The sequence below is a fragment of the Aphelocoma coerulescens genome, chromosome 29 (genome assembly GCF_041296385.1).
Source record: "Aphelocoma coerulescens isolate FSJ_1873_10779 chromosome 29, UR_Acoe_1.0, whole genome shotgun sequence".
NCBI classification, from domain to species: Eukaryota; Metazoa; Chordata; class Aves; order Passeriformes; family Corvidae; genus Aphelocoma; species Aphelocoma coerulescens.
The window spans coordinates 1258930-1272924 of NC_091042.1; the positions used below are offsets into that span (position 1 = coordinate 1258930).

Below are 13995 nucleotides of genomic sequence, written 5' to 3' on the forward strand. Positions count from 1 at the left end.
CTCCCAGTGTCAAATTGAATTTCTGTTATCAAATGCTCGCTTTTAAAAGTTGTTTGGGGTTTTTGATGCTTTTTAACAGAAAATGAATCCACATAGGCACGCAAGAAAATCCCAGCAGACTTCTCCAGAAGTCACCCTGTGCATGTTCTGCTGTAGAAACAGCCACAGCTGAATTTGGTTATTTATTTAAATTAATCTTGGTGTGTTCAAAGCCTCTTCTCCAGATCGAAGCATTTCATTTATTATTTACCCTGGCAATGTTTAAGTCTCGCAGGGCCTGATCTTGAGGTTTAATGTCTGATAATGGCTCTCCTCTTCCACATGAAGTGCTTTAAATTCCCTTTTACCCCCTGAATTCAGACACGGGGATCAAATACGGACACATTTATGGAAAACACTGGCACGTTTATGGTAAACAATAGATATAAAGTCCAATAAAGTCACCTCCCAGACCCCAAACCCCTCAGCCCGGTGGCTGAAGCAGCTCCAGGAATACAAATTCACCTTCCCTGTGGAGCTGTGTCATTTCCCAAAACCACCTGGACATTCCAGATCGTGCTGGGGGGCTGGAATTGGAGGGCAGGGTCAGGAGCCCGGAGCTGCCATGAACCGACCATAATCCTCCCTAAACTGGCAACACTTGGGATGTTGAAAATGATCCCAAGGGAGTGATTTGAGCCAGGATTTGAAGCATTCCCATGCCCTGCCCCCCCCCCCCGAGACCATGAGGTTTTCCCCTTCTCCACCTTGGGCTCCGGGATGGCCTCAGCTGTGGGCTGATCCTTCTGCAAAGCTGCACAAATTCCGGAGCATTTTGGACACATCCCTGTCCCCTTCCTTGCCTTTGCTGCTTGGCTGCCATATTCCTGGAATCATGGAATTGTTTGGGTTGGAAAATGCCATGGAGACCAGCGAGTCCAAGCGTTTCCCCAGCACTGCCACGTCCCCCCTGACCGTGTCCCCAGGTTTCACAGCTTTGAAATCCCCCCAGGGATGGGACCCCACCCCTGCCCTGAGCAGCTGTGCCTGGTCTGGAAAACCCTTTCCATTGAGGAATTTTCCCAATATCCAACTAAAGCTCCCCTGCCACAGCCTGAGGCCATTTCCCTGTTCCCTGGGAGCAGAGCCCGACCTCCCCCCGGCTGCCCCCTCCTGTCAGGGAGTTGTGCAGAGCCACAAGGTCCCCCCTGAGCCTCCTTTTCCCCAGCTCCCCAGCTCCTGAGCCCTTTCCCAGCTCCCTCAGGAGTTCTCCAGCCCCTTCCCTGCTGCTCCAGCCCTTCCCCAGCTCCGTTCCCAGCTCTGGACTCGCTCTGGCCCCTCGGGGTCTCTCTTGGCAGTGGAGGCCCAAAGGGACCCCAGGATCTGAGGGGCTCCAGCAGAGCCCAGCGAAGGGGCCCTGCCCTGGTCCTGCTCCTCACCACTTCTGATACCATTTGCAGTCATTCCCAAGGAATTCCCTCCTTTCCCCGCTCCGCCTCCGGGAAGGAGCATTGCCACACCCACCCACTGACCCCTTACCTGTTGTGGGGGCAGCTGAGGGCGACCCGAGAGCATCCAAATCCCTGCTCAAGGAATCTGAGAGAACCTGGGAACACCGACCTCGATCCCAGCGCCTGAAGGGTTTCTGCACCATGTGCGGAAACGGGGAAAGGACTGGAAGAACATGGAAATAAAATCATGGCCTGGAGAAGCCCAAACCCACCTGCAACTTGGAAATCCCAGCCCAGGACAAACCCCTTCAGCCCCTGGTCACACCTGTGGGACAGGGAGGACAGAGCTCAGCCCAGGCTCACCTCAGTGGGGGCAGAGCTGAGTTCTCTGCTGGCGATTCCTTGGCCTGACCTTTCCAAATCCTGCCAGTCCCAACCCCAGAGCCTCCATCTGTCACTTCCCTGCAATGCCATGACCTGCCTGGGATCAGGTGCATCATTATTTTGCATCATTATTTTTATGGCTCTATTTACATATGGAGAAATATTTCCCGAGCGTGCTTTCGTTGAGGAGGGGCCAGAGCCAGGAGGGCAAGAGGAGGAGGCAGGGCCGGGGGTAGGAGATGAGCACAGAGCATCCCAGAAGGTGCTGATGCTCCAGGGGGAAGCCAAACATCCCAAAACTCTGCTATTTCCAGGGCCTTAGTAAGACCTGTTTCCCATGGCTCTGCCAAAGGATCTGCTGGAGAGAATGGAGGCTCTGCTTCAATTTTTATCCAAATTTCCCAGGAATCCAAACAATCGAAAGAAAAATCCCACATTTCCAGACACCACTCAGTGCAAGAGTCTTCAGCTCCAGACATGATGGCACAAGGGATGCTCCCAGCATGGGTGTCTTTAACTCCCCAGTGAACGTTTTAAAGCTGAGAAATTCCGTGGTGCGTTTGCTCCGAGTCTCAGAGGCAGAATGGGGGGAAAATGGATTTGCCCATTCTCCAGGTGTCCCCAATGTCCTGCTGTGAAACCTTGGGCACTTGGACCCAGGGGATTGTGTGAAAATCTTGGCTTTTCACAGTACCATGGGAGGATTTGAGCGGGAAGGGACCTTAAAGCCCATCCAGTGCCACCCCTGCCATGGCAGGGGCACCTCCCGCTGCCCCAGGCTGCTCCAAGCCCCATCCAACCTGGCCTTGGGCACTGCCAGGGATCCAGGGGCAGCCACAGCTGCTCTGGGAAATCCATTCTGGGGCCTCCCCACCCTCCCAGGGAACAATTCCTTCCCAATATCCCATCCATCCCTGCCCTCAGGCAGTGGGAAGCCATTCCTCCTTGTCCTGGCACTCCAGGCTCTTGGAATTTGTCTCCCTTCACCTTTCCTGCAGCTCCTCCAGGCACTGCAAGGCCACAGTGAGGTCACCCCAAAGCTTCTCCTCTCCAGGCTGAACAATCCCAGCTCTCGCAGCCTTTCCTCCCAGCAGAGCTGCTCCATCCCTCTCATCATCCTGGAGCCTCCTCTGGATCTCTCCAGCAGCTCCAGGTCCTCCCTGTGCTGGGCCCCAGGGCTGGGGCAGCTCTGCAGGTGGGGTCTCACCTGAGCGGGGCAGAGGGGCAGAACCCCCCCTCCCCTCTGCCCATGCTGGGGCTCAGCCCAGGCTCGGGGGTCTCTGGGTCCTGTCCAGTTCTCACCCCCAGGATGTTTTTAGGAGTTTCCAGATCCCTGCAATGACATCAAGAACTTGTTTGGTAATTCACGGTGTTTTTCAGGTGATTCAGAGCCTGGTTGTGATTTCAGGTCCCTCTGCCTTGGTGCAGCTGAAGCTCCTCCAGCCCAGGCAGGACAGCACTGCCAGGGGAGGGGGAAATCCCTTCCCAGGGACATCTCCCTGCCCACATCCTTTCAGTTCATTCCCAGGTGTGCTCCTGGTAAACCAAGGAAGGACTGCCCAGGTGCAGACAGTTCCACAGCAAACACCTTTCCAGGGGAAAACGCCACTGCCCCAAACTCACCTGAATCCCGGGGACACAACAAACGGCCCCTAAGAATTCCAAGGGAGAGGAAAGGGCGCCTTTGGATGCCCCTGGTGCCGGTGGCTTTGCTGGAAAGGGCTGGACCTGAACATCAGGACACCGGGGCTTCATCCCACCTCTCCCACTGTGTGATCTGGTTTTCCCGCCGGGCTCCTGCTTTCCCTGATACTCATCATTATCCCATGGGACAATTTAAGGATGATTTCAATGCAAATGAGCTCCTGAGGAGGCAGAGCAGCCTCAGAGCTGCTTCGAGACCGCCAGGAATTACTGAGCAAAGAGCAGAGCAACGCTGCCATTAAGCTTCGTCACCAGTCAGCGCTTACAGAGCGTTTAGGTGGCACCCGCGTTCAGGGAGCCCAGGCCACCGGCACTGGGACCCCCGGCAGCCACGGAGGGCTGGAGGACACCCTCGGGACAGCCCCAAAACTCAGTGTCACGGCGTTCGGCTCTGAAGCCGGGACTAAAGGAAGCCAAAGCCTCGTTGCTGCAGGGCAGGAGAAAGTGGAAACGCCACCAGCCCCGGGCCAGCGGTGTCATCGCTCAGCTTCAAAGAGAGGGCAGCAGATGGGGCTCCGATAAGAGGGATCCTTGGAAGCCCCATCTGAAACACCTGCACAGGTGCATCCAAAGCAGCAGCAGCAAATCCTTCCCTGCAGTCCCTGACTGAGGATCAGGAGAGCAAAGTTTGCTGCTTCTGCTCTGTGATATTTCAGGTTTTCCTTATCAATGCCTTGTTGCAAAATCCTGAAGCTGAGCCAGCAAGAAACACCTTTTCTCTTCAAAAACAGAACCAGACTTTCTCCTCTGGTGTAATCCCAGCCAAGGGTTTTGGGTCATCTAATCTCAGCCCATGACTCAAGGTCGTGGGTTGGACTCAAAGATCTCAGAGGCCTTTTCCAGCTCAGTGGATTCTGTGCTTCCGATCCCAGTTCCAGTAGGATTGGTGTCTCCTGCTCGGGACATCCTGTCACTGCTACTGTCCCTGTCCCTGTTACTGGGCCGGTTTTCAGGTCCTTGGCTGAGTACGGAGCCAGGCAGGGAGGAAATCCCAACCCCGCTGGTGCCGGGCTCAGCAGGGTCTGTAACCTGCCTCTGCCAGGCCCCGAGGTGCAGCACGGAGCTGAACTCACCAAAACAGCGAGGAAATGCGAATTAACAACAGCTAATTAACAACAGCCCCGCGCGGGCTCCTGGGCAGAGTGGGGACATCAGGGACCGACAGGGACGGGCACGGGGTGGCCTCAGTGACACACACACCTCCGGCCCCAGGCAAGGATGAGGCAGCGGCTGCCTCCCTCCCACCCCGTCCCCGAGCGGGGACCCTCCGCTGAGGGATTCGGACAGGTTTGGGTTGTGTTGTTTGTCTGCTGATGCCAGCGAGGAGGAGGATGAGGAGGAGCAGGAGGACAAGGACGAGAAGGAGGAGGAAGGAGGAGGAAGGAGGAGGAGGAAGGAGGAGGAGGAAGGAGGAAGGAGGAGGAAGCAGGCAGCCAAACCTGCCCTTGTTGCCAAAAGCCTCCTCGTGCTGTGTCCTGCAGGGCGGGTGAAGCGAGGCGTGTGTGACCCCTCCACGTGGGTGTCCGTCTGTCAGCGCCGCCTGCCCGGGCCCGGCAGCTCCTTGCCCAATTCCATTAAACCTGACACATCAAAGCACTTCGAGTTCAGCCAAGCTCCTCGGAGGGCACGGAGCCAGGGAAAGGACAGGGAGCCTTCCCCACGCCAGGGCTGAGATCAGAGCAGCCAAGCAGGAATGCCCCGGTGAGAAAAGGTTCCCAAACTGCCTCAGGAAAAGAGGCTTCGCGCGGTGTGTTGGGAGAGAAACGCGATATTTCTCTCCTGAAGTTTTCCCTGTCATTCCCAGCCGCATTTGATCACATGCCCTAGTCAGGATTTTGCTTGTTATTATCCACACTTGGGAGGCTGGAAGAGCATTTTTTTGGCTTTTCAGCCAAAGCAAGGAGTGTGCTGGAGGAGCCGACAGCAAAATGCAGCCGCCGCCAAGGGAGATCCAGGATGGGAACACTGAGGAAGGGTTTGGAGGATGGGAACAGGGAGCATTTTATCCAGCTGGAGCCACAGACAGGGCTGAAGGGAAGTGGCAAGTAATTACTGTAGCTGGAATCCGGCCAGGGTGTCTTGAAATACCAGCTTGCAAAACTTTCACCAAAACATGCCAACGGACCAGGTGTTTCGAGGATAACAGATCTGGGCTTTGACTCTGCAATCAGCCCCGGGATCAGCAGATCCAGGAGAAAACCATTATCAGGAATTAAGGCTGTAATAGATCCTCAGTCCCTCGAGGCCCTCCAGGTCTGTTTTGCTCAGGATTTTGGGTATAAAGAGAGAGGAAAGCTCATTTGTTTCCAGTTCTGGACAAGAAGTCCCGTCTCCTTGCTCTGGACAGGAATCCCCCCGGTGTTTGACAGCCTCCTCAGAAGGCAGAAGTGAATCCAGCTTTCTGGATTTAGGGAGGATTTTAGCAATGTCCTGCCTGCAGAGCTGTGCTCCCTCAGTGCTGGAGCGTGGCTGCCCCTCCGGAGGGACCTGGCAGCCAGGGATAAACCCGGCCTGGACATCACTCAAGAAAGGAAACGTGGATCAACCGAGCAAGGAGAGCAGATCTGGCACCCAAACCCATCTAAAAAAAATAATCCTGGCACAAGGCTGCGAGGGCTACGAGAGAACCAAGAATTCTTTGTTAAGTGTCACCTGAGACCTTTTCCGCCCCAAAACCTCAGTCCTCAACAGCTCCGTGTGCACAGCCCTGAGAGCCTCCCCTGCCGCTCCCTGCCAGCCAGGGATCTGCAGATGGATGGGTTTGGGACAGAGGGCAGCGCCCCGGGAACATGAAAGGAGATGTGTAAACACGGCCTGCGTCCATGCAGAGCCTGTGCCTTGGCGCTGGCATTCCCAGGAGCAAAATCACTCCTCGTTGAGCAAGAGCTGGAAAGGCAGAAAGAAAAGGAAAGGGCGCAGGTGTCAGGGGAGGAGACGCCGTCCCCGGCTGGGAGCAGCCCCCAGTTCCAGCACTTGTTCCAGTGCTCTGGAAGGAGCAGCAGAGAGGAAAGGGAGCAGAGGCTCCCAGCCACGCTCTGCACCAGGAGCCTTCTCCATCCCGGTAACGCCATCGCATTTCTCCATCCACGCACCTCAAGGAAGCTCCGGCTCATCTACAGCTCCCCAGAGGGACAAAGCTTCCCCCAAACCCTTCCCTGCTCCCTGGACTACTGCAAACCACTGCTTTCCTGGAGCTGAGCTCTCTTGACAGCCTGGGAGAAGCTCCAGCTGTTGAATTTTCCTTCCCATTTCAAGGTCCCATGGAAGCTGAACGCACCCTGAGCCCAGCCCCAGGAGAACTCCTCCAGCCCAACGAGGGTTTCCAACAGGAGCAGTGCAAGCACAGCGAGGGAGGGATTATTAACTACACCTGTGCTGATGAAACACCCAGGACCTGGCGAGAGGCAGCAAAAGGGAAAAGCAGAGGAGGGAGCTCAGCCTCGTTATGCAACCTCGTTATTTAACGACCACAGAGACACCCTATAGGGGCTCTTTGTTTGCTGAGGGAAAGGAGAGAAATGCCACCAATATCTGAGTCACTGGTTCACCAAGAGGCTGCGAAGACATTTCAGATGGAAACTTTTTCAGGTTCACATGATAATTTGGGAGGACTGGCTAATTCCCTGGCTCCACCCACCACCCTGTAACACAGCTCCTGCTGCTCTTGCATATATAGATAGGTATGGCCCTACACCTGGGTGCACACACCAGAGCCCGGACACAGAGCAACCCTAAACTTTCTTCCTCCCTGGCTGCCCTCCACCTGCTCCCATCATGAAGAAGGAAATACTAACCCTGGCCTTTGCTCGAGCCGTCTTTGTGGAGTTCCTCTCCACGCTCATCTTCGTCTTCATCGGGCTGGGCTCGGCGTTGAAGTGGCCATCGGCCCTGCCCAGCATCCTGCAGATCGCACTGGCCTTCGGGCTGGCCATCGGCACCTTGGTGCAGGCCTTTGGCCACATCAGCGGCGCCCACATCAACCCTGCCGTGACCATCGCCTTCTTCGTGGGCAACCAGATCTCGCTGCTCCGCACGCTGCTCTACATCGTGGCCCAGCTGGTCGGGGCCATCGCCGGCGCCGGGATCCTCTACGGCGTCACCCCCGCCAACACCCGCGGCAACCTGGCCATCAATGTGGTGAGTCCCGGCCAGGGGCGCTCCCCTCTCCCCTGTCCTTCCCTTCAGTGCCGATGTGGGGAGGAGAATCCGTTGGGATGGGTCCTCAGTGCTCTGTCCTGCACGAAGAACGGAGGGCTGGGAATGGGCCGGGAGTGAAGCCGAGCTCTGACATGACGGCTTTATTGTGCCGGTGATGAGTGGGATGTTTTTCCCTCCTTTAATGAGGGCTTCCTCTGTCCTGAGGGCCCCGTGAGTCACCCGCACCACTGAGATGTTCCCGAGTGCAGCCTCTCCACCTGGAGATTAGCGCGGGATAGGAGCCGTGCCAGCAGCAGGGGGGAGGGAGCAGAGCCCAGTCAGACCAGTATGGGCAGGGGGAGCAGAGCCCACTGGAACCAGTGGCTGGGCGAGCTGGGAGCAGAGAGGGATGGGAGAGGTGGTGGGGGAGAGCTGGAGAAGGAGCGAGGAGCAGGATGGAGCCGAGGGGCTGCAAGCAGCAGGGGCTGCTCCCAGGGGAGGAGGGGGCACAGCAGGACCCTCAGAGATAAGCGGGAATGAGGTCCAGCCTGAAACCCTCGGGGCAGTGCTGGGAAAACACCTGGAATGGGAGCGGTGGAGCCGCCGCTCCAACCACAGCCAGGTCTGGACCCCTGGGAGCAGCACAGACGTTGCGGAGAGTTCAGTCACGGGGACGAGGAGCTCCAAAGCCTCTCATTCCACAGGTTCCACAGCCCAAAGGAGCCAGATTTAGCTAAAAAATGAGCTGTGATGGGTTGGGTCACTTTGTCCTTTCCAAGGCCAGTGGGGTCGAGTTCCCCTGGGAGTCCCCAGGGTTTTGTGCAGTCACTGGGACACAACAGCCCCTCCCACCCCCATGGCCTTCATCCCACCCCTCACCCCCCGTCCCATCCCAGCTGCTCCTCGTCCTCCAGGGCAGGTGCTCCACACAGTGCAGGGCAGAAGTCAGGGTGCAACAGCCTGCAAGGATCAGAGGGGAAAGAAATGCGGGAAAAAAGGGAATTGGTGGCAAAGCGCTCGGTGCTGTGGAGACAGGGAAGTGGAGAGAGCTGTGGAGAGCCCAGTGAAGGGACAAGCCCGGGGAAAAGACAGATTTTGGAGACTTGCAAAGAAAGAAAGATCATTTCTTTCCTTTCAGAGAAGGAGCAGGGAGCCTGAGCAGGGGCTGGGCAGGGGCGCCGGGGGGCTTCTCACCCAACTTCACCCTCCCAAATCTACCAGCAAAGCACCCGGAGCCCTCCCGGTGATGCCAAGCCCCAGGGAGGATTAATTATTGTCCCTCTTGTGGTTCCAGCTCAACAACAACATAACCGCAGGCCAGGCCCTCGTGGTGGAGATCATCCTCACCTTCCAGCTGGCCGCCTGCATCTTCGCATCCACGGACAACCGGCGCAACGGCGTCGGCTCCCCCGCGCTGTCCATTGGCCTCTCCGTCACCGTGGGCCACCTGGTGGGGGTGAGTCCGGGCTGAGGGGCCTGTGAGCACAGAGCTCCCCACAACGCCCTCGCGCAGTTGGTCCTGAGGGAGCTGCTCTGGGACAGACAACACGGGAGGTCTTGGGGCTCCTTCGTGGTGGGGGGGCATCTCCAGCCCTCTGGAACAGAGACACCGTCGGGGGCCACTTCAGTCCCAACGAGCAGCTCCGATCTGCTCCTTAACCCAGCGTTCTTCCCACACCTCCAGATTTACTTCACCGGCTGCTCCATGAACCCCGCGCGTTCCTTCGGGCCCGCGGTCATCACCAGGCGGTTCAGCTCTGCGCACTGGGTGAGTGCTGGTGGCACTGGGGACAGGGACAGATGGGAGCCATGTGGGGACAGGGCAGGGACTGCCGTGGGAATGACGGGGTGGGGGTTTCAGAGCCCACCCCAGGCAGGAAGGATTAAAAGGGGCTGGAGAACAAGGGAGGTTTTGCCCCTTGGCGCATCGGGAACAGTTAATCCCCTGGCACAGAGCCAGCGAGGGGACAGAAATGAACCCATCCCAGGGTAGTTTGGGCGGGAACGACCTAAAAGCTCATCCAGTCCCACCCCTTCCACCAGCCCAGGTTACTCCAAGCCCCATCCAACCTGGCCTTGGACACTGCCAGGGATGGAAATCAGCCGTGGTGCCCTCTGAGCACCACTGGTGCCCTCTGAGCCCACAGAGAAGCCCAGCTTGGTCCTTGCTCTCACCCAGCACTTCCTGCAAGCTCAGCCCCAGCCTTGCAGAGCAGGTTGGGCCCTCAGTGAGCACCAGCTGAGGGGGGTCAGCTCAGGAAGCCTCTGGAATGGGTATTCTCCTCTCCACGTGGCAGGAGACGTGGAGCAGGGATGGGTGGTGGTGCTGTGAGCACACCTGGAGCACCAGCCCCAGGAGCTGCTCTCACCGCGTCCCTGTTGCTTTCCAGGTGTTCTGGGTCGGGCCCATCCTCGGGGCGTGCTTGGCCTCCCTGCTCTACTTCTACATCCTGGTCCCCTACTGCATGAACATGTCCGACAGGGTGGCCATCATCAAGGGCACCTACGAGTCCGAGGAGGAGTGGGAGGAGCAGCGGGAGGAGAGGAAGAAGTCCATGGAGCTGACCCCGCCGTAAGAGCAGCTGGAACAGCCGAGCCGAGCGAGGGGAGGAAGCCCCACACAGGGGCTCACGTGTGCCCCAAAGCCTGGCACGACCGCACCCAGCTGCAGCTGCAGCCTCTTGCTCCAGACTTCCCATCCAGGCCCCCGGGGCTGCGGGAAGGCCGGGGGCTCTGTGTGTGTGCGTGTGTAAAGAACCCCTGCATGAGCTCTAGAACCTCGCCAGCTTCCCCGCAGCCACAAAGCCCCTCAGCCAGCCCTGGCACCCTCGGCTCCATCCCTGCCCTGCCGGTGCCGCTCTGCACCACAGCAGGGCCCTGAGCCCCGCCTTGGGGCACCTGCAGGACCGCACCTGGCCCAGGTATGGCAACACCTGGGGGCCCTGGGGGAAGGGGAATGACCGCTTAGGGCAGGGGGGTGCAGCCACCCCCCGGCCCCGGGGCTGCTCGTAGATGCTCTTTCACCTTTCCTGGTGCTGGGAGTCCTTTTCATTCCCAAAGAATGAGACTTTTTGGATTCTGTGTTGAGATCTTTGTATTATACTTTATTATTTATTGCGAATAAAGGAAAGTTAAAAAAAAAAAAATCCTGGGTGCAGATCTGCTCAAGTCTCAGGGTTCAGGAGGGAAAAGGGATTGAGCTGGATGTAAACTCATCCCAAAGGGTCAGGGGAACAGCGAGGGCTCAGACCCTGAATCCTGTGGGAGCTGGTGGGCTGGGAGGGCAAACATCAGTCCTGGGAAGGGTAAGTGGGCGCTCGTGATGGAGTGGGGAAGAGCAGCAGCTCCAGGGCAGCTGGGAGCCCATCCTGGGGCTGGCATGGGCTGGGAGGAGCAGGAGCGATCCTTCCAACCCTTCCAACCCTTCCCACACGGCCGGTTTCACTCCAGCCGTACCAGTTCTCCCAGACGGCTCCACGGGTGCCCTCAAAAAGTGACCCACAACTCCCCAGCCCCTCGCCTGTGCCAAACCCACACCTTCACCTGACCTTCTGCTCCGGCCCTGCTCTTCCAGTTCTACCACAACCCTCTGCCAGAGCAGCTCCCGGCCAAGGCACCGGCACAGGGACACGGGCACGGGGACACCGGGACAGGGGAACCGACACGGGGACACCAACACCGGGCCAGGGACACCGGCCCAGGGACACCGGCCCTGGCCCAGCTCCCTCCCAGCCACTCCTCCCATCCAGCCCCTCCTCCGGCTGCCCAGGGGAGGTTTCCACACGGACCCCCAGGGAGGTGGGAGACTCTTCCCTGGAGCTCCCCGATCCCAGGTTCAGCTCAATCCCAGCCAGGAGGGTCCTGCAGCCTTGGCCAGGGGGGATGGGCAGCGTCACCTGGATTTTGGCACCCCTGGACCTGCAGTCCCGGCTGAGCCGGGGGAGCAGCACCTTCACATCCCCAGGTGTCCCCAGAAGGGGTTGGGGACCAGCAGGAGGGGGAAGGGAGGTAGAAGAGTCCTTTGGAGCTGCAGCAGGGCCAGGAAATTAAACCCTGCAAACCCCCCCCATCCTCAGGGATGGGCTGAGGACCCCTCACGCCTCAGTTTCCCCTTTGGAAGGATATTCAGCCCCTTTCCCATGGGGAGATGGGAAAAACACCAGCCCCAGGGAGATTAAAGCACACCCAGATCCCAGAGACCCCTCTCAGGGGCTGGGGCAGGGCAGCCCCCAAAACCTGCACCCCCCCAGTGTCCTCCCCCTGTGCCCCAGGACCTGAGGGTGCACCCAAGGGTGCATTCAGCCCCCCCAAATTGGGAATCTTGGCCATGCCCCTGATTCTGGAGCTCCAAACCCCATCCATCCCCACACCGGAGCAGGGATGGGGGAGTCCCGGTGGGAACTGGGGACCACCACAGCCTCCCCCAGATGTGCCCAGCCCCCCCAGGTGATGAACGCCAGGGGAAGGAGCCCGGGCTGGGTGTGAGCCCTCCCGGGATGAATCAGAGGCTCTCCAGCTCTGTGTCAGCACAAAAACCACCCAGGGCCCAGCCCCGAGCCCAGCTTGGGTGTCACTGAGGGGATTTGGGGTCAGTGGGACCCTGAAGCAGGGCAGGCCCAGTGGGAACCCTCAGGAACACGGAGCCCACAGCTCCTTCCCCACCCGGCTCCCCTGGCCCTGAGGATTTCATCCAGGCAGGGAGAGGAATTTAATCCAGGCTGGATTTTGGCATCCAGCAAACCCCGTGACCTCACCCGGCCAGGGCAGAGCCCAGGTCAGGGCTGGGAAAGCCTGAGGTCCTCCCACCTGTCCTCACCTGTCCAAGAATGGGAACAGCAGTGCTAAAACCAATGAAGAGTTGGTTTTTGTTATTATTATTACTATTATTATTACTTCTTTACCATTCCAGCTTCTTCAGACCAATTTTTAATGAGCTTGGAAGGCTGGGAGGCAGCAGAGCCCCACTCACTCCTTGAGCAGAAATTGGTTTTTCACAGAAAAATCCACCTTTATTTCAGCAGGAACAGCAAGGCCAGGTGCAAAACCATGGGTTCACTCCTGATTTACCTGCACTGCTGTGCTGGTTTTCCTGCTTCTGCCTCAAAACAGGACTTTCCATTCCAGCAGCAGCATCCCATCCCATCCCAACCCCGCATTCCCCCATCCCATCCCAATCCCACATTCCCCCATCCCATCCCATCCCATCCCATCCCAATCCCATCCCAATCCCATCCCAATCCCACATTCCCCCACCCCATCCCACCCCCCTCCCCAAGCCACACAGCTCCACCACCGTTTGGGGTATAAAAAGGTGAATTACACTTTATTGCCAGGTTTTTTTGCCCTAATTTCAACGTTTCTCACCAGGTGAAGCCACTCCAAAGGTGCCTCATCACCTTTCCTGGGTGGTTTTGCTCTAATTAAGGGTTATTCCCTGAACATGCCACGAGCAGCAGCTCTGCTCTAAGAAGATTTCTCAGACAATTCTCCCTCCCGAGTGCCTTTCCCATCCTCAGCTAATCACTGCTCAGCTTTAAAAATTGGAATTTTTTTTCCTGGAGGGAGGAAAACCCCAAAGATTTTCACAGGTTGCAGCGGTCTGGGGACCTCCTGTTTTTCACACATCAAAGAGCTTTCAGGTCTATTTAAGCCTAGCTAAGACCTCCCCCAGATAATTTAAACTCCCTGAACCCCAAGTTTTCCGCACAGGGCCGGGGCCATGAGAAGAAGCAAAACCCGGTGGAAATGGCCCAGCCGAGGATTTTTCTATGGGATGCAGGAGCCTTTTTGTTTCTGCTCCTCGCAGAGGGTGAGGCCCAGCTCTGTCCAGGGGGAGCAGGGACAGAGCTCCACATCTGGGGCGCATCCCTCCCACCCTGCTTCCAGCTCCAGCTGTTTCACATCCCTGAATGCGTCGCTCGGATCCTCAGGCCCTGGAGAGCCGAGCCCGGTTTCGCCTGGGAGCTCAGCCCAGCTCGCTGGAAAGATGAGGAGAAAACAACCCAGGAAATCCCAGGGAGGGAGAAAAGCGTCACAGATGGGTTTGAATCCCAGCTGGGAAGTCTGAGCAGCCCAGGAAGCACCTCCCCATTGCAGGAGGAATTCCAGGGCTGTTCTGGAGAGCCCCAAGCAGGCAGAGAGCAGCTCCGGAGCACCACGAAGGAGCTCAGCCAGGAGAGAGAACAGAGAACCCAGAACAGAACCCAGAACAGAGAACCCAGAACCGAACAGAGAACCCAGAACAGAGAACCCAGAACCCAGAACCGAACCCAGAACCGAGAACCCAGAACCGAACAGAGAACCCAGAACAGAGAACCGAGAACAGAGAACCCAGAACTGA

General features: G+C 57.9%; 1 protein-coding gene across 1 annotated transcript; it reads left to right on the top strand.

The window, feature by feature from the left end:
• Positions 1-6545: 6545 nt before the first annotated feature.
• Positions 6546-10737, top strand: AQP5 (aquaporin 5). The gene is made up of 4 exons (XM_068997522.1): positions 6546-7655; positions 8950-9111; positions 9340-9423; positions 10046-10737. Exons 1-4 carry the CDS (start codon positions 7293-7295, stop codon positions 10229-10231), a joined length of 795 nt encoding a protein of 264 aa, XP_068853623.1. The 5' UTR covers positions 6546-7292; the 3' UTR covers positions 10232-10737.
• The last annotated feature ends 3258 nt before the right edge of the window (positions 10738-13995 follow it).

Excerpts from the sequence above, each read along its gene's own strand:
- AQP5 (XM_068997522.1), top strand. The coding sequence starts at position 7,293 with ATGAAGAAGGAAATACTAACCCTGGCCTTTGCTCGAGCCGTCTTTGTG. Across the intron at positions 9,112-9,339 it reads CCGTGGGCCACCTGGTGGGG|ATTTACTTCACCGGCTGCTC; the intron begins GTGAGTCCGGGC and ends CCACACCTCCAG. Across the intron at positions 9,424-10,045 it reads GGTTCAGCTCTGCGCACTGG|GTGTTCTGGGTCGGGCCCAT; the intron begins GTGAGTGCTGGT and ends GTTGCTTTCCAG.